This window comes from Anas platyrhynchos, chromosome 20 (genome assembly GCF_047663525.1).
Source record: "Anas platyrhynchos isolate ZD024472 breed Pekin duck chromosome 20, IASCAAS_PekinDuck_T2T, whole genome shotgun sequence".
Lineage (NCBI taxonomy): Eukaryota > Metazoa > Chordata > Aves > Anseriformes > Anatidae > Anas > Anas platyrhynchos.
Window position 1 is genome coordinate 4,374,746 of NC_092606.1, and position 14,229 is coordinate 4,388,974.

The 14,229-nt window shown below is 57.1% G+C and overlaps 3 protein-coding genes across 6 annotated transcripts in view; 1 reads left to right on the top strand and 2 right to left on the bottom strand.

Moving 5' to 3' along the window:
* Positions 1-1,630, bottom strand: part of SPECC1 (sperm antigen with calponin homology and coiled-coil domains 1) — a 95,165-nt gene extending 93,535 nt beyond the window's left edge. The window contains exons 1-2 of the mRNA XM_027472614.3: positions 1,532-1,630; positions 1,161-1,214 (exon numbers count right to left, since the gene is read on the bottom strand). The gene's annotated coding sequence lies outside the window, so the exon portion shown is untranslated. The remainder of the gene's footprint in view (positions 1-1,160; positions 1,215-1,531) is intronic.
* A 124-nt stretch (positions 1,631-1,754) lies between these two features.
* TIMM22 (translocase of inner mitochondrial membrane 22) lies at positions 1,755-5,448 on the top strand. Its single transcript, XM_027472632.3, has 4 exons — positions 1,755-2,043; positions 2,410-2,606; positions 3,654-3,726; positions 4,839-5,448. Exons 1-4 carry the CDS (start codon positions 1,815-1,817, stop codon positions 4,913-4,915), a joined length of 576 nt encoding a protein of 191 aa, XP_027328433.1. The 5' UTR covers positions 1,755-1,814; the 3' UTR covers positions 4,916-5,448.
* Positions 5,449-6,836: 1,388 nt separating this feature from the next.
* Positions 6,837-14,229, bottom strand: part of ABR (ABR activator of RhoGEF and GTPase) — a 33,951-nt gene continuing 26,558 nt past the window's right edge. For all 4 annotated transcript variants that reach the window (XM_027472618.3, XM_072025924.1, XM_072025925.1 and 1 more), the window contains 7 exons: positions 12,270-12,329; positions 12,027-12,136; positions 11,718-11,857; positions 11,011-11,145; positions 10,789-10,894; positions 9,113-9,260; positions 6,837-8,938 (listed from right to left, as the gene is read on the bottom strand). In XM_027472618.3, the coding sequence (XP_027328419.2) occupies positions 8,849-8,938; positions 9,113-9,260; positions 10,789-10,894; positions 11,011-11,145; positions 11,718-11,857; positions 12,027-12,136; positions 12,270-12,329 (789 nt within the window). In that variant the 3' untranslated portion in view covers positions 6,837-8,848. The remainder of the gene's footprint in view (positions 8,939-9,112; positions 9,261-10,788; positions 10,895-11,010; positions 11,146-11,717; positions 11,858-12,026; positions 12,137-12,269; positions 12,330-14,229) is intronic.

The following is a 14,229-nucleotide window of genomic DNA, read 5'->3' on the forward strand; positions in this document are numbered from 1 at the left end:
AATATATTTATAGGGGAAAAAATAGTATTTCCAAGCAACTCTAAACACAGGATTTTGTCCAAAACCCAGGAACAGTTAAAAGAAAGCAGAAATAATATTCCAGCTATACATGGAAACTCTCAGAGCTCAAATTCCAGATCCAGCACATCCTTCTTCCCTTTACACCTCTGGAAAATAGGCTTTGCAGTGTGACTTCAAGATCAGCCCAACTAGGTTAGTTTAGATCAAGAAGATTGAAATCTACAGTTAAGGGCCCCTTAGGGAGATCATCCTGCCAGCAACCTTCTCTTTTATGTCAAGATAACGTTTTAGTAGACTGTAACAGCATGCTTTTCAACAGCTTCTGACCTTAAAAAGAAGAAAGGCACCAAGATAGTGTAAAAGGAAAAGGACAGAGATAGAGAGAAGGAAGAGCACCGGGCAGGTCTGATGGTCCAGCCAGTAGAGGGCACTGGAATTTAAGAGGAAAAGAGGAAAGTTGTTGCAAATGAACTTCATCGCTTCACTTGAAGTGGTAAAACCATCAGAATCAATGGTTATTTAATCCTACATGTCCAGCCCTAAACTGAGACATAAACAAGATACAGTGAAAAGCAGTAAATAAATAAATAAATAAATAAATAAATAAAAAGAATAGATTACTTCAGGATCTCTAACGAGTCACCTTTCAGGGTGAGTTTGCTGTCAGGAAGATTTCATACTTCAATAATTCCTCTCAAACAACGAATTAACCTTTTACATCGTTTTCAATTAGCGAGGTGGAGTAATTTGAAGCATCCTAATGAAACGATCACAGCATCACAGCTGTTCCTCGAGAGTTAAAAACTTGCAGACAACTTTTACACTTAACACAAAAAAAAAAAAAAATGCCAGAAAGAAGACAAAAACGCTTTTTTTTTGAAGCATACCTTCAAAACAGCGTGCTCGGCTGTGCAGAACGCTGGCTCTAGCCCACAAGACGGTAACACTGGCTAAACAAAATGAAACACGAGCAAGGCGGGTAGGAGAATTTCAATCCTGGCAGCCCCTTGTTCGCCAAGGGTAAAGGCACGGCGGCATTTCTCACCCCGCTACCGCGCAGAGCGAGCAGAGCTGAGCTTTCTGCGTGACCTGCCGTGAGCTCAGCGCGCGTTTTGGGGCAGAAAAGCCCGATTCCGTACCTTTTCCAAGCACTCCTGGCAAACGGGTCCCGAAGCCGAGCCGCCTCCGAACACCTGAGGAAGCAAAAGGCGCAGCTGACAGGCGATGCCCGCACCCCTCAGCTCCCACCTGCGCACCACAGACGCCGGCAGCGCTGCGGGCCCCCCCCCCCCAGGCCTCCCCTCAGACCTCCCCCCGCCTCCCGGGCCCCTCCGGGCCCCTCAGCCCCCGGGGGGGGCCGGGCCCTGCGGCCCCCACACGGCGCCGCGGGGGCTCCCCGAGCACCTCAGAGCCTCCCCCCGGGACTCCTCGCCCCTCATGCGAGGCGGAGAGCCCCGGCCCGGCCCCTCACAGCCCCCCCGGTCCCCTCAGAGCCCCCCCCGGCTCCCACCTGCCGCCGGCCCCGCTCCGCTGCCGAGGATGCTCCGGAGCCCTCCCCTCAGCTGCACCGGCCGCAACCGTCGCTAGGGGGCGGCCGCGAGGCACGCTGGGAAACGTAGTCCTCCCCCCGCCCCTCCCGCTGTCCTTCAGGGAGCCTCGCGGAGCACGACGGGAAGTGTAGTTCGCTGCGCCCTCACGGGGCATCGCTGGGACGCGCGGGCGCCGCGCCGCGGAACTACAACTCCCATCGGCCCCTCCGCGGCGGACTCCTGAGGGGAGGGGGTTTCGCGGTGATGGCGGCGGCTCCGTCCCCGTCCTCACCGGGCGGCCCGGAGCCGGAGCCGCCGGCGGTGCGGTACAGCGAGCTGCTGCAGCACCTGGTGGGCGAGCGGCGGCGACCCCGAAACTGGGACCCCACCGCCCTGGGAGGCATCCCCAGCCCGGCCAAGAGCGAGGAGCAGAAGATGGTGGAGCGGGCCATGGAGAGCTGCGCCTTCAAGGCGGCGCTGGCCTGCGTGGGGGGTGCGCGGGGGGCTGTGAGGGGCGTGGGGGGGCTGTGAGGGAGGGTTTGGGGACGGGCTGGCAGCGGGGGTGCTGGGGGAGCCGCCGGGGGACGAGACCCAGGGCGCTGGGAGGGTGGGGGGGAGGTCGCAGAGCTGCGCCCCCCTGGGTTTTCCTCAGCCCTCAGAGCACCCCCGGGCTGTCACAGGGAGGGATCTCCGTCTGCTTTTCTTTCTGTACAAGAAAGAGGTGATCGTGGTGTTTCTCCACACAACACAAGCCCTCAGCGGGGAAGGTGTCAGCATCAGCATCCACAGCATCACCGTACAGCCCCTCGTATCACCCTGACCCAGCAGAGGCTCATTTTATCCCTTTTCTCTTTCGCAGGATTTGTTCTTGGAGGAGCGTTTGGTGTCTTCACAGCTGGCATCGACACCAACGTTGGGTTTGATCCCAAGGATCCCTATCGCACGCCAACCGCGAAGGAGGTGCTGAAGGACATGGGGCAGAGAGGCATATCCTATGCAAAGAACTTTGCCATCGTAGGTGCTATGTTCTCCTGCACCGAGTGTGTGGTAGAATCGGTGAGTAAGGAGTCCTTAAGCATTATGAAATATTTTTATTATATACTGAGTAATCTCCTTTAGTGAACTCAGATAAGTAGGCATATCCCCCTTGTAATGGGGTGAGGGACAAGGCTACTTTATTTTTGCTTCTCAATCATGGAAGCTTTTCAGCTTTGAGACCTCCCTTCAGAACCGCAGTTTTCTGATAGAATGAACAGAACTGCACACAACCGTGAAGTCCTTTCCCAATTTTGGCAAGTATGGGCATTGCTTTTTGAAACCCTAGCTACAAGTAATCTGTTATTACTTTAAAACATCAAACTGAAAGTTGCAAACTTGCAACGTGGTCATTTGAGCCTGTAAAAATTGCATATGCAGACAGGGAGCCTTTGATCAAAGTTCTTAAGTAACAGGCCTATTTTCATCTTGCGCCTACAGCAAGAACTGGCCTCGTGCAGCTCAGTGGTAAATCTCCCATCCATTTTCTTAAATAGGAAAATTAGCTTGTTATGAATTTCAGTACTGTCTTTTAATTGAAAGACAATTATTTCTTAACTCACGAAGAAGAAAAATGTACCTGCTTGCACAACAAAGCAGAACAAACATATCTCCGCACTGGTGAAAAACTGGCATGCTTTGGCTATGGAAATTGTATATCATTGCCAGCAGGGTGCTGTGGCTCTCCCCTGTGCTGAGAACCAGGTTGCATGGCCAGGCTCAGTGCTGCACTCGGGTGACTGTAGCACCTTTAAAATCTCTGAGCTGGTGCCAGTGCACAGCGCTGCCGTCTGGGGGCTGTGTTGGCTCACCTGAGAGTCTGTGTTGTAGTTCTGCATTGCACCACATGGATTTGTCTTACCTCTCCTGGTGACCTGCTCCTTCCCCTCCTCCTGGCCCTGCAAGGCTTATGTTTTAAAGTGCAGGGGGCCATCTGCTGAGAACAGAGGGAAAAACATCCTCATCTGAGACAGGGCTGGAAGGTCATTCAATCTCTTCTGCTATCAGTACAGAGTATTGAGATTTTATTCCATATTTATTTGATGACTCTGCTTTTTAATTTCTCAGTATCGTGGAAAGTCAGACTGGAAGAACAGCGTTATTAGTGGCTGCATCACAGGAGGAGCGATCGGCTTCAGAGGTTGGTGGTGCCTGCTACGAGCTATTTCTGTGATGAAGCTGTAATTCGGTTAGGTAGCAAGCAGTATTTTTAAGGCAACATGCACAACAGATCTCCTTGCACGGGGTTATGGTTATGTCAGCATGAGAGTGTACTCCAAACTGACAGAACTGCCATCTCTCTCGCTTTCCTGTCAGCTTGAAAGATATGTGTGGGTAGGGAAGGCTGTTGTACAGGACAGCAAGATTGGAGAAAAATGAACAGAAGTGACTTGAAAGAGAATCAGGAAACAGTGTTTGCTATCCACATGCGTCTGTGGTGTCATCGAGAGGGATCCAAAAATACGTGCAGAACAACTTAGTGAAGTTACAGCTCTTGTGGTAACAGAGCTGTACTTAGATATACTGTTTCACTGGCAGGAACTCTGTTAACTTGCACAGCATGTACAATGCTTCCCTCCTTTCTCCTGTATCAAGTCAAACAGACAATTCTATTTATTACTCCTGTACAAGAGCAGGAGCACAGGGATTTTAGTCCAGCAGGCACGCATGGGGACTTTTTGGGGGAAGCCATGAATGCAAAGAACACCCAAGTAGGAAGAGCTGCGCTGCTTGTCAAAAATACTAAACTTCTCTCACCTATCCTTAAGAAAGCAAAAGCAAAACAACAACAGCAAGAAGAAAGTTAACATAAAAGAAACAAAAAGTGTTCTCAAAAGAGCTTCTAATTGAGCCCGTTAAGTTGTGTCTGTCCTGGGCCTAATACTCTTAGAGCTTTCCAAGTAGCAGCTGCTTTTCCTATCCATCTCTTGTCCAACAGCAAAGCCACTCACAGTGCTCAGATCAGAGCACACTGAAATCATTAGTGGCCACTGGTGCTTTCTCTCCTAACCCTTGTAGGGAAAGTTAGGACCACAGCACCCAGTCACCGTGTCTTGTGAGTCCAGATGGGGGATTTTAAGTCCAGTGTGTGCCAAGTTCCCCCCTTCCTTTAGCTCAAGCAGTGTTCCCTGGTAGAGGACCACCAGGTTCCTGCAGGTGTAAGCTTTACAAGCCCATACAGCGTAGGCTAGTTACTGGGAGGAACAATTTCTTTCCTATTTTCTCATTCTTTCCCATCCTTTTACGTTGCAGCTGGTTTGAAGGCAGGCGTTATCGGCTGTGGAGGATTTGCTGCTTTCTCTGCAGCAATTGATTACTATCTCCGGTAACAGCGGGATCCCCTGGGAGCAAGTTTTCCTTGTGTTCCAGTGCTGCTGCGAAGAGCCTGCATCACAGCAGAGGAACCGTCGAGCTTACCTTTCCACTGCTTTGGAGTCCTGATCAGTGCAAGCTGGATGGTGCTGGCTGCTTCTCCTGAGTGACTAACAATAATCTGGCTCTGAGCCTTGGCATGCTGCTTCAGGCAGACTTGCAGGAATATGCAAGGATGGAGCCAGGCGCAGTGAGCAGTATCACCAGGACGGATCAGCTGACTGTCAGTTTCCAGGAAACAAGCCTGGACTCTGAGCTTTCTGGATCCTTTGGGTCTGATTTTGATTAAGTCTGTTGCTAGCATCAAAAGAGGCAGGAAGACAGTTTCATAAAGAAATGCAGTGGTTTAGATGACCGTGTATTTGAACGTGCTGCAAATGTTTAGCAGTTACCAGTTTGCAGCTTGCTGTTCTGTTGGGGAGAGGTAAGATCCTGTGGAGAAATAGTTTGTTCCAGGCTTTTCTTAAAATACCAACTGAAGACAAACCACCATCTGTACAACTTGTCTTATTTCAAGCACAGAATGAGAGCCAGATTTCTTTACCGTTTCTTAAAGGGAAAAGCAAAAAGGAATCCTTAGCCTTAGAACTGTGTGGTTACTGGCAGACGAACAAAACAGTTTAAGGGTAAAAAAGAGGTTGTTGCAGATGTATAATTCTCTGTAGCCACTTGGCTAGCCTGGTTTAACCTCACCATGGGAGTACAAATAGTCTTGCTACTGCTTTAACTGCCACAGGCTCACACCGTTGGTTCCAGCAGTTTGATGGCTGGACTTTAAAGCAGAGTTGTGAGACTAAACCACTGTCAGACAGCTGACCAGACATTCACTTAGCACACTGCTTCCCGTCATGTTCCTGCACCACCTCTGAGCACCCCATTGTTAAACTGGGGGAAAGTGAAACATCCCCTTCTGCAGAGCGTTGGTACTGAAGTCAGAACACCTGCTCACGAGCCTGGGGAGCTGCTCCCTTTTGGATTTGCTTTCTTACTGGCTGCCTTGCTCTCCTAACCACAGGCTGTTCTTGGACCATAGAGGATATCTTTTAAACTCAAAATAGTTTAGACTGGGTTTTAACTGTCCTTGAGCCACTGTACAAGGGGGAACACCCACCCTTATAGAGTCTTAGAATGGTTTGGGTTAGAAGGGACCTTAATGATTATAAAATTCCAACCCCTCCGCCATAGGCAGGGATACCTTCCACGAGACCTGATTGCTCAAAGCCCCATTCAGCCTGTCCTTAAACACTTTCCAGGAATGGGGCATCCAGAGCTTCACTGGGCATCCTGTTCCAGTGCCTCACTGCCCTCATTGTCAAACCGAGACAGCAAAATCTCAAATTCAGCTCAAACATCTTCTGGGGGTTCTCTCACCCACTTCCCCTCCTTTGCATTCATGGTTTGAGATCCCAGAACACTGACAGCACTTGCTTACCTGGGAGAGCAACACCAGCAGGGCAGTTTAGCCGATAAGGTGGTCAGTTTGGAGGTGTGTTGTCTCCCATGACCACAAGGAAAGAAGTGGGGCGAGAGCTCCATGTGATCCATCAGATGAGGTTTCTGGATCGCCTGATCACCCTCACTGTGCCTGTTCAGTATCCTCGGGCCAGAAGCTGTGCAAGTCAGCTGAATTTGAAGCTTGAGTAATTCCAGGCTGATTAAACAAGCTGGCTCCAGACAGTCCAGGTTTTTTTCCTCCAGAACGTACTGAAATGCAAGGATGTAGCCCAAACCATGGGATGTCTCTTAAAAGATTGCCTGGCACAATGCCCGTGCTTATACCACTGGCTCGAAACACAACTAGCAAGATTTCCACGGCTGAAAGAGAAGAAATTGCGAAGCCAAGGTGATCAGTTAGTGCAAACAGCAACACCACAGGGCTCCTTTTGTGCAAATGTTGGGGCTTTGCATTTTTATTAACATTTTTTTTTTCTTCACATGGTTTACAGCCATTTAAAGTTTATAATCTACAGAAATTGAAACAGAACACAAACAAAAATATATCCTTAACAACTTCTGAAAGTCAAATATTAATTAACAGTTCTATTCTACCTGTAGCTGCAGAAGTCCACCCCCCCTGCCTTTCCTTCCTGCAGGAACAAACAAAAGCCCGTCACAGGGATTTGGCCGCAGCCTGTTGTGCTGGGGCTGTGCGGCGCGGGCCTGCAGCCACCGTCACGCGGGGGGGATTTTGGCTGTACAGAGTCTCCATCTGGAATGACACTACGGTGGACAGAGACTTGGACACACGTAACAACTCGGACACACACAGGGATCCGCTGTGCAGTCAGATCTTAACGCTCGGCCTCCTTACTGGGTCCAGGGCCAAGACAGACGCCTGGTTCTTTTCTGCGCTGCTGTTTCCCTTCTGGTTAGCTGGTAGTCGAGAGGAGCAGGGTCTGGAGTGTGAGCCCTTTAGAGGGGGACTGAAAGGCTTCCCCTCGGGTAGTTGCTTTGCTGGTGGGGGGCTGGCAGCTGCTGCCTTCCCCGGGGAGGTGGGCTTAGGACATACCTGGAGCATCGGCCGGGCTTTACCTGGACCAGTCTGCTGGTCGGGGGGGGAAAGGCAACGCTGCCGGCAGCAGGGACACGCTTGGTCACTTCTCATCATCTCCCTTTGGCACAGGAGCGCACCGGGCCAACGCAATCGAGGAGGGGGCTTTTCCCCCACGAGAACACAGACTCGGCTCACAGAGCCAAAGGTTTTGTGTCCCAGCAGGTACCGGCAGCTCCCCGGCAGCGTGGGAGGGCAGGGGACGGAGCCAGGCGCTGGGGGGCAGCCGGGGCACAGCCTCGAGCACCCTGCCACGAGACACAGCACGGCCACTCCGGCTGTCAGCCTGGGGTCAAGAGCTGGAGCCATCCAACAACTTAGCGAGAGCACTTCTGCCTCCGGTAGCAAGGGCCAGGCCAAACAGAGCCCACCGGGGCTTTCCTCCCCCATCCCTGAGCCAAGGAGGGAAACAAAACCTCCCCGTTCTCGTTCTCGTGGCTGCAGCAGGAGTGCTGCTGCCCCGGGGTGCCGCACGTGGCATGCCCAGGAGGCAGCAGCCAGGTGGCAGTGCTTGGCTGGAAGGGGCACGCAGGGAGATAAGGCAGGGACACAGATGTACAGACACAGCAGGGCAACGCTCCGGTCTCTTGCTTGGCAAGAACAAGGCCGAGAGCCTGGTGAGGAAACGGGAGCTGACCCCATAGCCCACGGCTCTGCAGTCGGCCTGCCACGCTTCCAGACAGGCACAGTGCCTCATCCCAGCAGGTTACACCCCAAAACACTGCGTGGCAATGCCAAGCAGCGAGGGGAGCGACCCCCCTGCTGCACCCACACAGGCAAAGCGCGGGGTAAGAGCGCCCGAAGGAGGGGACTGGCCTGAAAGCGCCCGGCAGCAACATGGCGAGGAGGCAGGGGCACCCTGCTCCCGGGTGGATCCAGGCAGCGAGGCAAAGCGGGGCAGGTCGTGGCTGTCAGGGAGAAATCCGCGAGCTCCCAGCCTCCCAGCGAGGAGCGTGCAAGCAGGGACAGCATCCGGGCAGCCAGGGGATGCTGCAGGCTTCGAGCGGGGCAAGGCGAGGGGCGCCGGGCGGGAAGGAGTCCAGGAGAAAACGAGCCAAAAGGGGGAAGCCTGTGTCCACAGCCCTTGTCAGTCACTACCTCTTCCGTTGAACAAATATACAGAAAACAATTCTTGAACACGAGAAGGGACATAAGACACGACTACTTTACAGAGCGGCACGGCGCCTGGGGCGGGACCGGGCCGTCGGTACGGGATTGTACAGGAGCTGCAGGCGGCACCGTCCTGGGGCCAGGCCGATCTCCCCGGGGGCCGCGATCCGGTCCATGGCCCCCAGCGGGGAGCTGGGAGTGTTTGGAGCTGGTGCCTCCTCCCTGCAGGCTACACGTCCGTGGAGAAGTAAAGTGTGTTGCGCTTCAGCTCAGTGAAGGAGATGGGAGGATGCTGCAGGTAGTAGAGGAGGACCTGGACCTGCGGCAGGCAAATTGGGGGAGGGTTAGGGCCGGACAGGGGGGAGCTGCCAGGTGCCAGCTTGCCCCGTGCAGCCACCTCCAGCAAGCAGGGACGAGTCCACCCGCACAGGTTGGTGAAACCCTCTGGGTGCTGGCATGGGCTGGGTCCAGGCCCCACCAGCTCGGCTCTCACCTGGGCCATCACGTCGTGGGACCAGATGTCGGAGGCCAGGGTGAGGTGTCCTTTGCTCTCCCCCTCCGAGGGTCTCAGCAGTGTCGGCCCAAAAACCGTGGCCAGGTTGTGGAGGGACATTTTGTTGATGGGTTCCTTTTCCGCTACCCTGGGGGATAAGAGGAAAGCCACAAACGTGAGCTCCCAACACCTCCACCCGGAGCAGCGCAGCCGCTGGGTGCCACGGGAGGGACAAACGCTGACCTCCCCCTGCCACCCCCCAGCCCCACCAGGACGGCTCTGGCTGCAGCAGCCCCCTGTGGCCCCCACAGACCCAGGGGCAGGGCAGGGAGCTCTGCCCCCTTCACGGCCTCCGCAGGAGCTGCTGGGCCTGGCTGGGAGCCCTGGGTGTGATGTGGCAGCGACCGAGCCCTGGCTTGCTTGAGAGCTGCAGAGCCTCCGCCCTGCCCCAGCCCCTGCAGGGTATGGGGGGCTCTGCACCGGCTCCCTGACCCCGTGGGACCCCAAAGAGCCCCCAACAAGGGAGCAGAGCCATGACAACACCGTGTTTGCAGGCGACCGCGCTCCCCGGCTGAGCCCCGGCCAGGGGAGCAGATGTGGGAACTGGCTGTGCCCAGTTCTCAGGGTGGAAATGGATTTTCCTTCCCCAGTCCCAGCAGCAATCACTTTTTCTGTTTGCTTTTAGCCAAAGCAGAGAGAAACACGTCACGATGCGAGTAACACGAGCCGCCAGCCCCGCTCCCAACCTCATGGCACGCTCTGGCAGGGCCCTGAGTGCCACACTGCGGTCCTGCCACCAGCCCTGTGCCCACTGCAGGTTTTGGGGGCCCCTGCGCTGCCCTTCCCCAGCTTCGTGGCTCTCCCAGCTGCAAAAGGAGCCAGGAGCAGCTGAAATGGAGCGGGCACAGGAGCTACAGCTGCTGCCATGATGGGGAGCTGCACGGTGCTGCTCTCACCATGGGACGAATGGCACGAGGTGCTGAGCACAACTTTGGGACATTTCTGCAGAGCTGAACACCCCCAGGGCTCGGCTGCCAGCTGCAGAAAAGTTGCAGGGATCAGAGCAATGTGCCGGGCAGGGGCTGCTCCTGCACTGGTCGGGGGGCACAGCGCTCAGTTTTCCTGCTAAGAGGGCACCGCACGGTCCCAAATTGATTCCCCGCCCCGTGCTGAGGCCAGCTGGTCCCCACGGGGAGCTCATCCAAGCAGCTGCACGCAGGCAAAGGCAGCCAAGAGCTGCCTCGTGCCAAAGGATGCGTGCTCCCTGCAGAGCGGAGCTGTGCAAAGGGCTCTGTGCTCTGCAGGGTCCCCGCTGCCACCACCACCACTGACCCCAGGCCTCCGGGGGCTGCTCTGTGTCACAGAACAGCTCCAGGATCCCACAGATCCCCCGGTGAACGCACCAGAGCCCAGGGAGGCAGAGTTGGGCTCAGCCCTGAGGCTGCACCCTCTGGAGGAGCCGGGAGAAGGGAAAGACCACTGCAAGCTGCCCAAATCCCAAATCCCAAATCCCACCCTGCTCTGCACCAGCACCTGGTGAGGGACCAGCCACGGCCACGGGGTGTCGAGGGCACCCTGGGAGGCAGGCAGCAGCTCCCCCCATGCTCGTGGCCCACCCCCAGGCAAAGCAGTGAGATGGATGCAGTCCCCCTCGCCCTGCCCTGCCCACCCGTTACCTTTTCAAGTGCTCCAGCAGGAAGAGGAAGGTGATGAGGTTGGGGTCAGGCAGCGAGCGGAGAAGGTGCATCATGCAGTTCTCCTTGGCAGCAGGATCCGAGAGGGCTGGAGGCGAGGAGAGAGAGGGCTCAGGGCAGGGACCAAGCCCTACATGAGTGGGACAGCAGGGAGGAAGGTGCTGGCAGCGTGGCCAGACCCCTTCCTGGTCCCCAGGCCCTTACCGATGCCCTCCATGAAGGCGGGGTACAGTCTGTCAGTGAGGAGGGGCTCGGGCAGCTCCCGGAAATACAGCTTGAGCGTGCCGGCGATGGCATTGATGTCCATGTCACTCAGCATCACCAGGATGTCCTTGTTATCTGTCCAGAGAGCAGCCCCGTGTGACACCTCCTGTTTACCAACACCCCAAGCAGCACAGTCCCCAGCCCCGGCGCACCACCGAGGGCCCCTCTGGATGTGGTAGCCCCAGGAAGGGGATCTGGGGACCCCCGTGAGCATTCATCCAGCTCCTGACCCTCCCGATGGCAGCGGGAGCGGGCAGTTTGGCCACGGCAGGGCTGGGCAGCGGGCCGCGGAACAATTTGCAAATCCATCTGCAACCTTGCCCTGACTCAGTGTCTCCCTGGGAGCCGGCCAGGCGCGGAGGCAGATCCGAGCCATCGGCACACAAACACCACCGAAAATAGGTCAGGGCAAAGCGGGGCTGTGGGGCTCCCTTGCGGGGGCTCAGGGCCAGGGCTGCCTGTGCCCCACACAGGACTGGGCAGCAATCCCTGTGGCACCAGCTCTGAGCTTTTACCTCCTCCTCCCCAGCCCCTCCAGCACCCACCCGTGCACCTCGCACGCGGCGCAGTGCCACGGGCACCCCCCGGGCTTGCAGCACCAGGGGGGTGCTCAGTGCCCGCGGAGGGGACAAGCGGCCGTCACTCACTCGCATCGAAGACAGCCTTCAAGGCCTGGATGTCCGTGGCGACGCCAGAGATCCTGTAGATGCCGACCTCCTCGATGCCCCTCTTCTCCACCTCCTCGATGCACTGGCGCACGATGTAAGGCACCTTGGAGCGCTCACGCCTGGCTCGGAAAGCAGAGGTGTCAGCGGTGATTTTTGGGGTCCCACCAGCCCTGAGACGGGGCAGGATCCACGTGCAGGGCGGAAGGAATGGGGGAGGTCCCCCGCGTCCCCAAACCCCACAGCCCGCAGGGACAGGGAGGGAGCAGCCACCCCCAGCCCCGCACGCACTTGGTGACGACGCTGATTTTGACTCCGAAGACGCCAGTCTGCTTTTTGGACGGCGTCCTCTTCAGGCTCATGTCTCTGCTCGTGAACTTCATGGAGAACTCCACCTTGATCTGTGGGGACATCCTGGCTGTCACCTCAGCGTCACACGGGGGTACGGCCCCACAGTGAACCCAAAGCTCAGCTGGAGGAACCAGCAAGCCCACCCCGCCGCCCCCCAGGGAAGGGGTTTTGTGCCCTGCTTACCCCGTTCATCTCAATCACGTCCATGTGCCAGTTCTTGGTCTGCACGGCCTGCGGGTCCAGCTGCGGGGAGAGACAACACATTGGGGTTGGACACCAGCGGGGACAGTCTGGGGTCCCTTGGGTTGGGCGCTGGACCCGGTGGGATCAGTCCCCCCGAGCCCCCAGCTGAACACACACCCCAGCAGAAAGAAATTTCCAAGAATCGGGACTATTTCTGGAGGCAGATTGATGGAACAGAACTAGGGCAGTGTTTTCCATGCAGAAAAAAACAACATCTCCCAATAGCCAAGGCTATTTATAACCCCTGGGAATGACGGGCTCTGCTATTTCTGGCTTTCGGGCTAGCAGGGGACTCGGTGACGCTTCCCCAGGGCCACAGCGAGGTTCTGGCGTTCCCAAGGCCCCACCACTCATGGCAGCGAGGTGGCACAGAGCTGTCCCCAATCCTTGGAGACACAGGACCGGGGCAGAGAGGACAGCAGCGACCCCAGTCCCAAGAGGGGACGGAGATCGGGGACCTCAGCCCCAGGGATAGGATGATGAGGATGCAGCACTGGGACGCGGAAGGCTGGCACCAGCTCACCCTACTGCGGGGCTGTTGGGGTCCGCTCCCACCCGAGGGCACGGGGGCTCTGCCACAGCATCCAGCCCTCGCTCCAGCTGCTTTCTGGGGCTTTTTGGTCCCCAGCTGGTGCCATCGATCCGGCCCCATCGATCCTCGTAATGCACGGGGCAGCGCCTGGCACTAATGTCCCCTCGGGGAAGGGGATGGGACGTGGAGCTGGCGGGGGTCCCGGGGCTGCGAGCGCGCAGCTGCCAGGCGAGGCTCGTGCCACGTGCACGGGGTCACTGCTCAAGGACATGGGAGTTTCCTTTAGCAGCTGCTGGCTTGGGAGATGCTTGGGGTGAGCACAAAGATCTCTCGTGTCCCCTCCTGCACACCAACACCCAAATTGCCCTGGCTCCAGGCACAGCCCCAGCACCACGGCATGGCCTGAGCTGAGCCTCGGGCAGCAGGAAGAGGGGATGTGGAGCTCAGCCAGGGGACATCAGGCTGAGGACAAACAGGTCCCACAGTTGTCACAAACACTACCTGGGCTGGTCCATCCGAGATGGCCAGACCCTGCCCAGCACCCGGCTGCTGACCCCAGCACCATTCCCACGAGGCCGGGCAGCTCCTCCACCCCCCACTGCCACGTGAGGTGCTGTGGTTTCCAGCAATGTCTCCAGACGCCGATCCCCTCCCCGGCGCCCCAGCACGGGGGAGCCCTGGGGACCACCGTGACGCCTTCACCCCGCCAGCCCCACGGCTGCTGGGGACAGAGCGGGGAGAAGGAGGAGGAGGAAGAGGAGGAGGAAGGCTGCAGCTGCCCCAGGCTCTCAAGGGGCCCCACAGCAGGTTTGGATGCAAGGATCACGAGGCTGCAGCTGGACCCTGGCCAACCCCAGCCCTGCCACCGAAGCCCCTCGTGTCCCCCCCACCAGTGCCAGTCCCCTCCTGCAGCGCCCGATGATGCCACCACAGCCACTGCCATGCCCTGTGCAGCAGCAGTGGGGCTCTGGCCGGGTCCCCAAGGGCTTTCACCCCTTTTCCACACACAGCCACGTCCCCCTCGTGGCACCGAAGCAGAAGCTGCCTTGTCACCACAGCCCCAGCAGCGAGGAGCAAAGCGCCCAGCCCCAGGCACGGCAGCGAAGCCGTTCGTTCCCCAGCCAGGTTGGGAGCCGTGGGCCTCCCCCTCCACGGCACGAGTTTAATTGGAAACACCACACATCTTCCCCAGCCCCGTCCCGCGGGTCCCCCGTCTCCGATGGCCCTGGCAGCGCACATCTGGAAGGGCTTTAGCAGGCTCCGAACAAAGCCCTAATAAAAGCCAGGTTGGCTGCCACGAGCACAGCGCGTTCCCCCAGCCGCACCGCGCCCCCCCCCCCCAAACTTTTGTCACTGCCCCAAATTTGA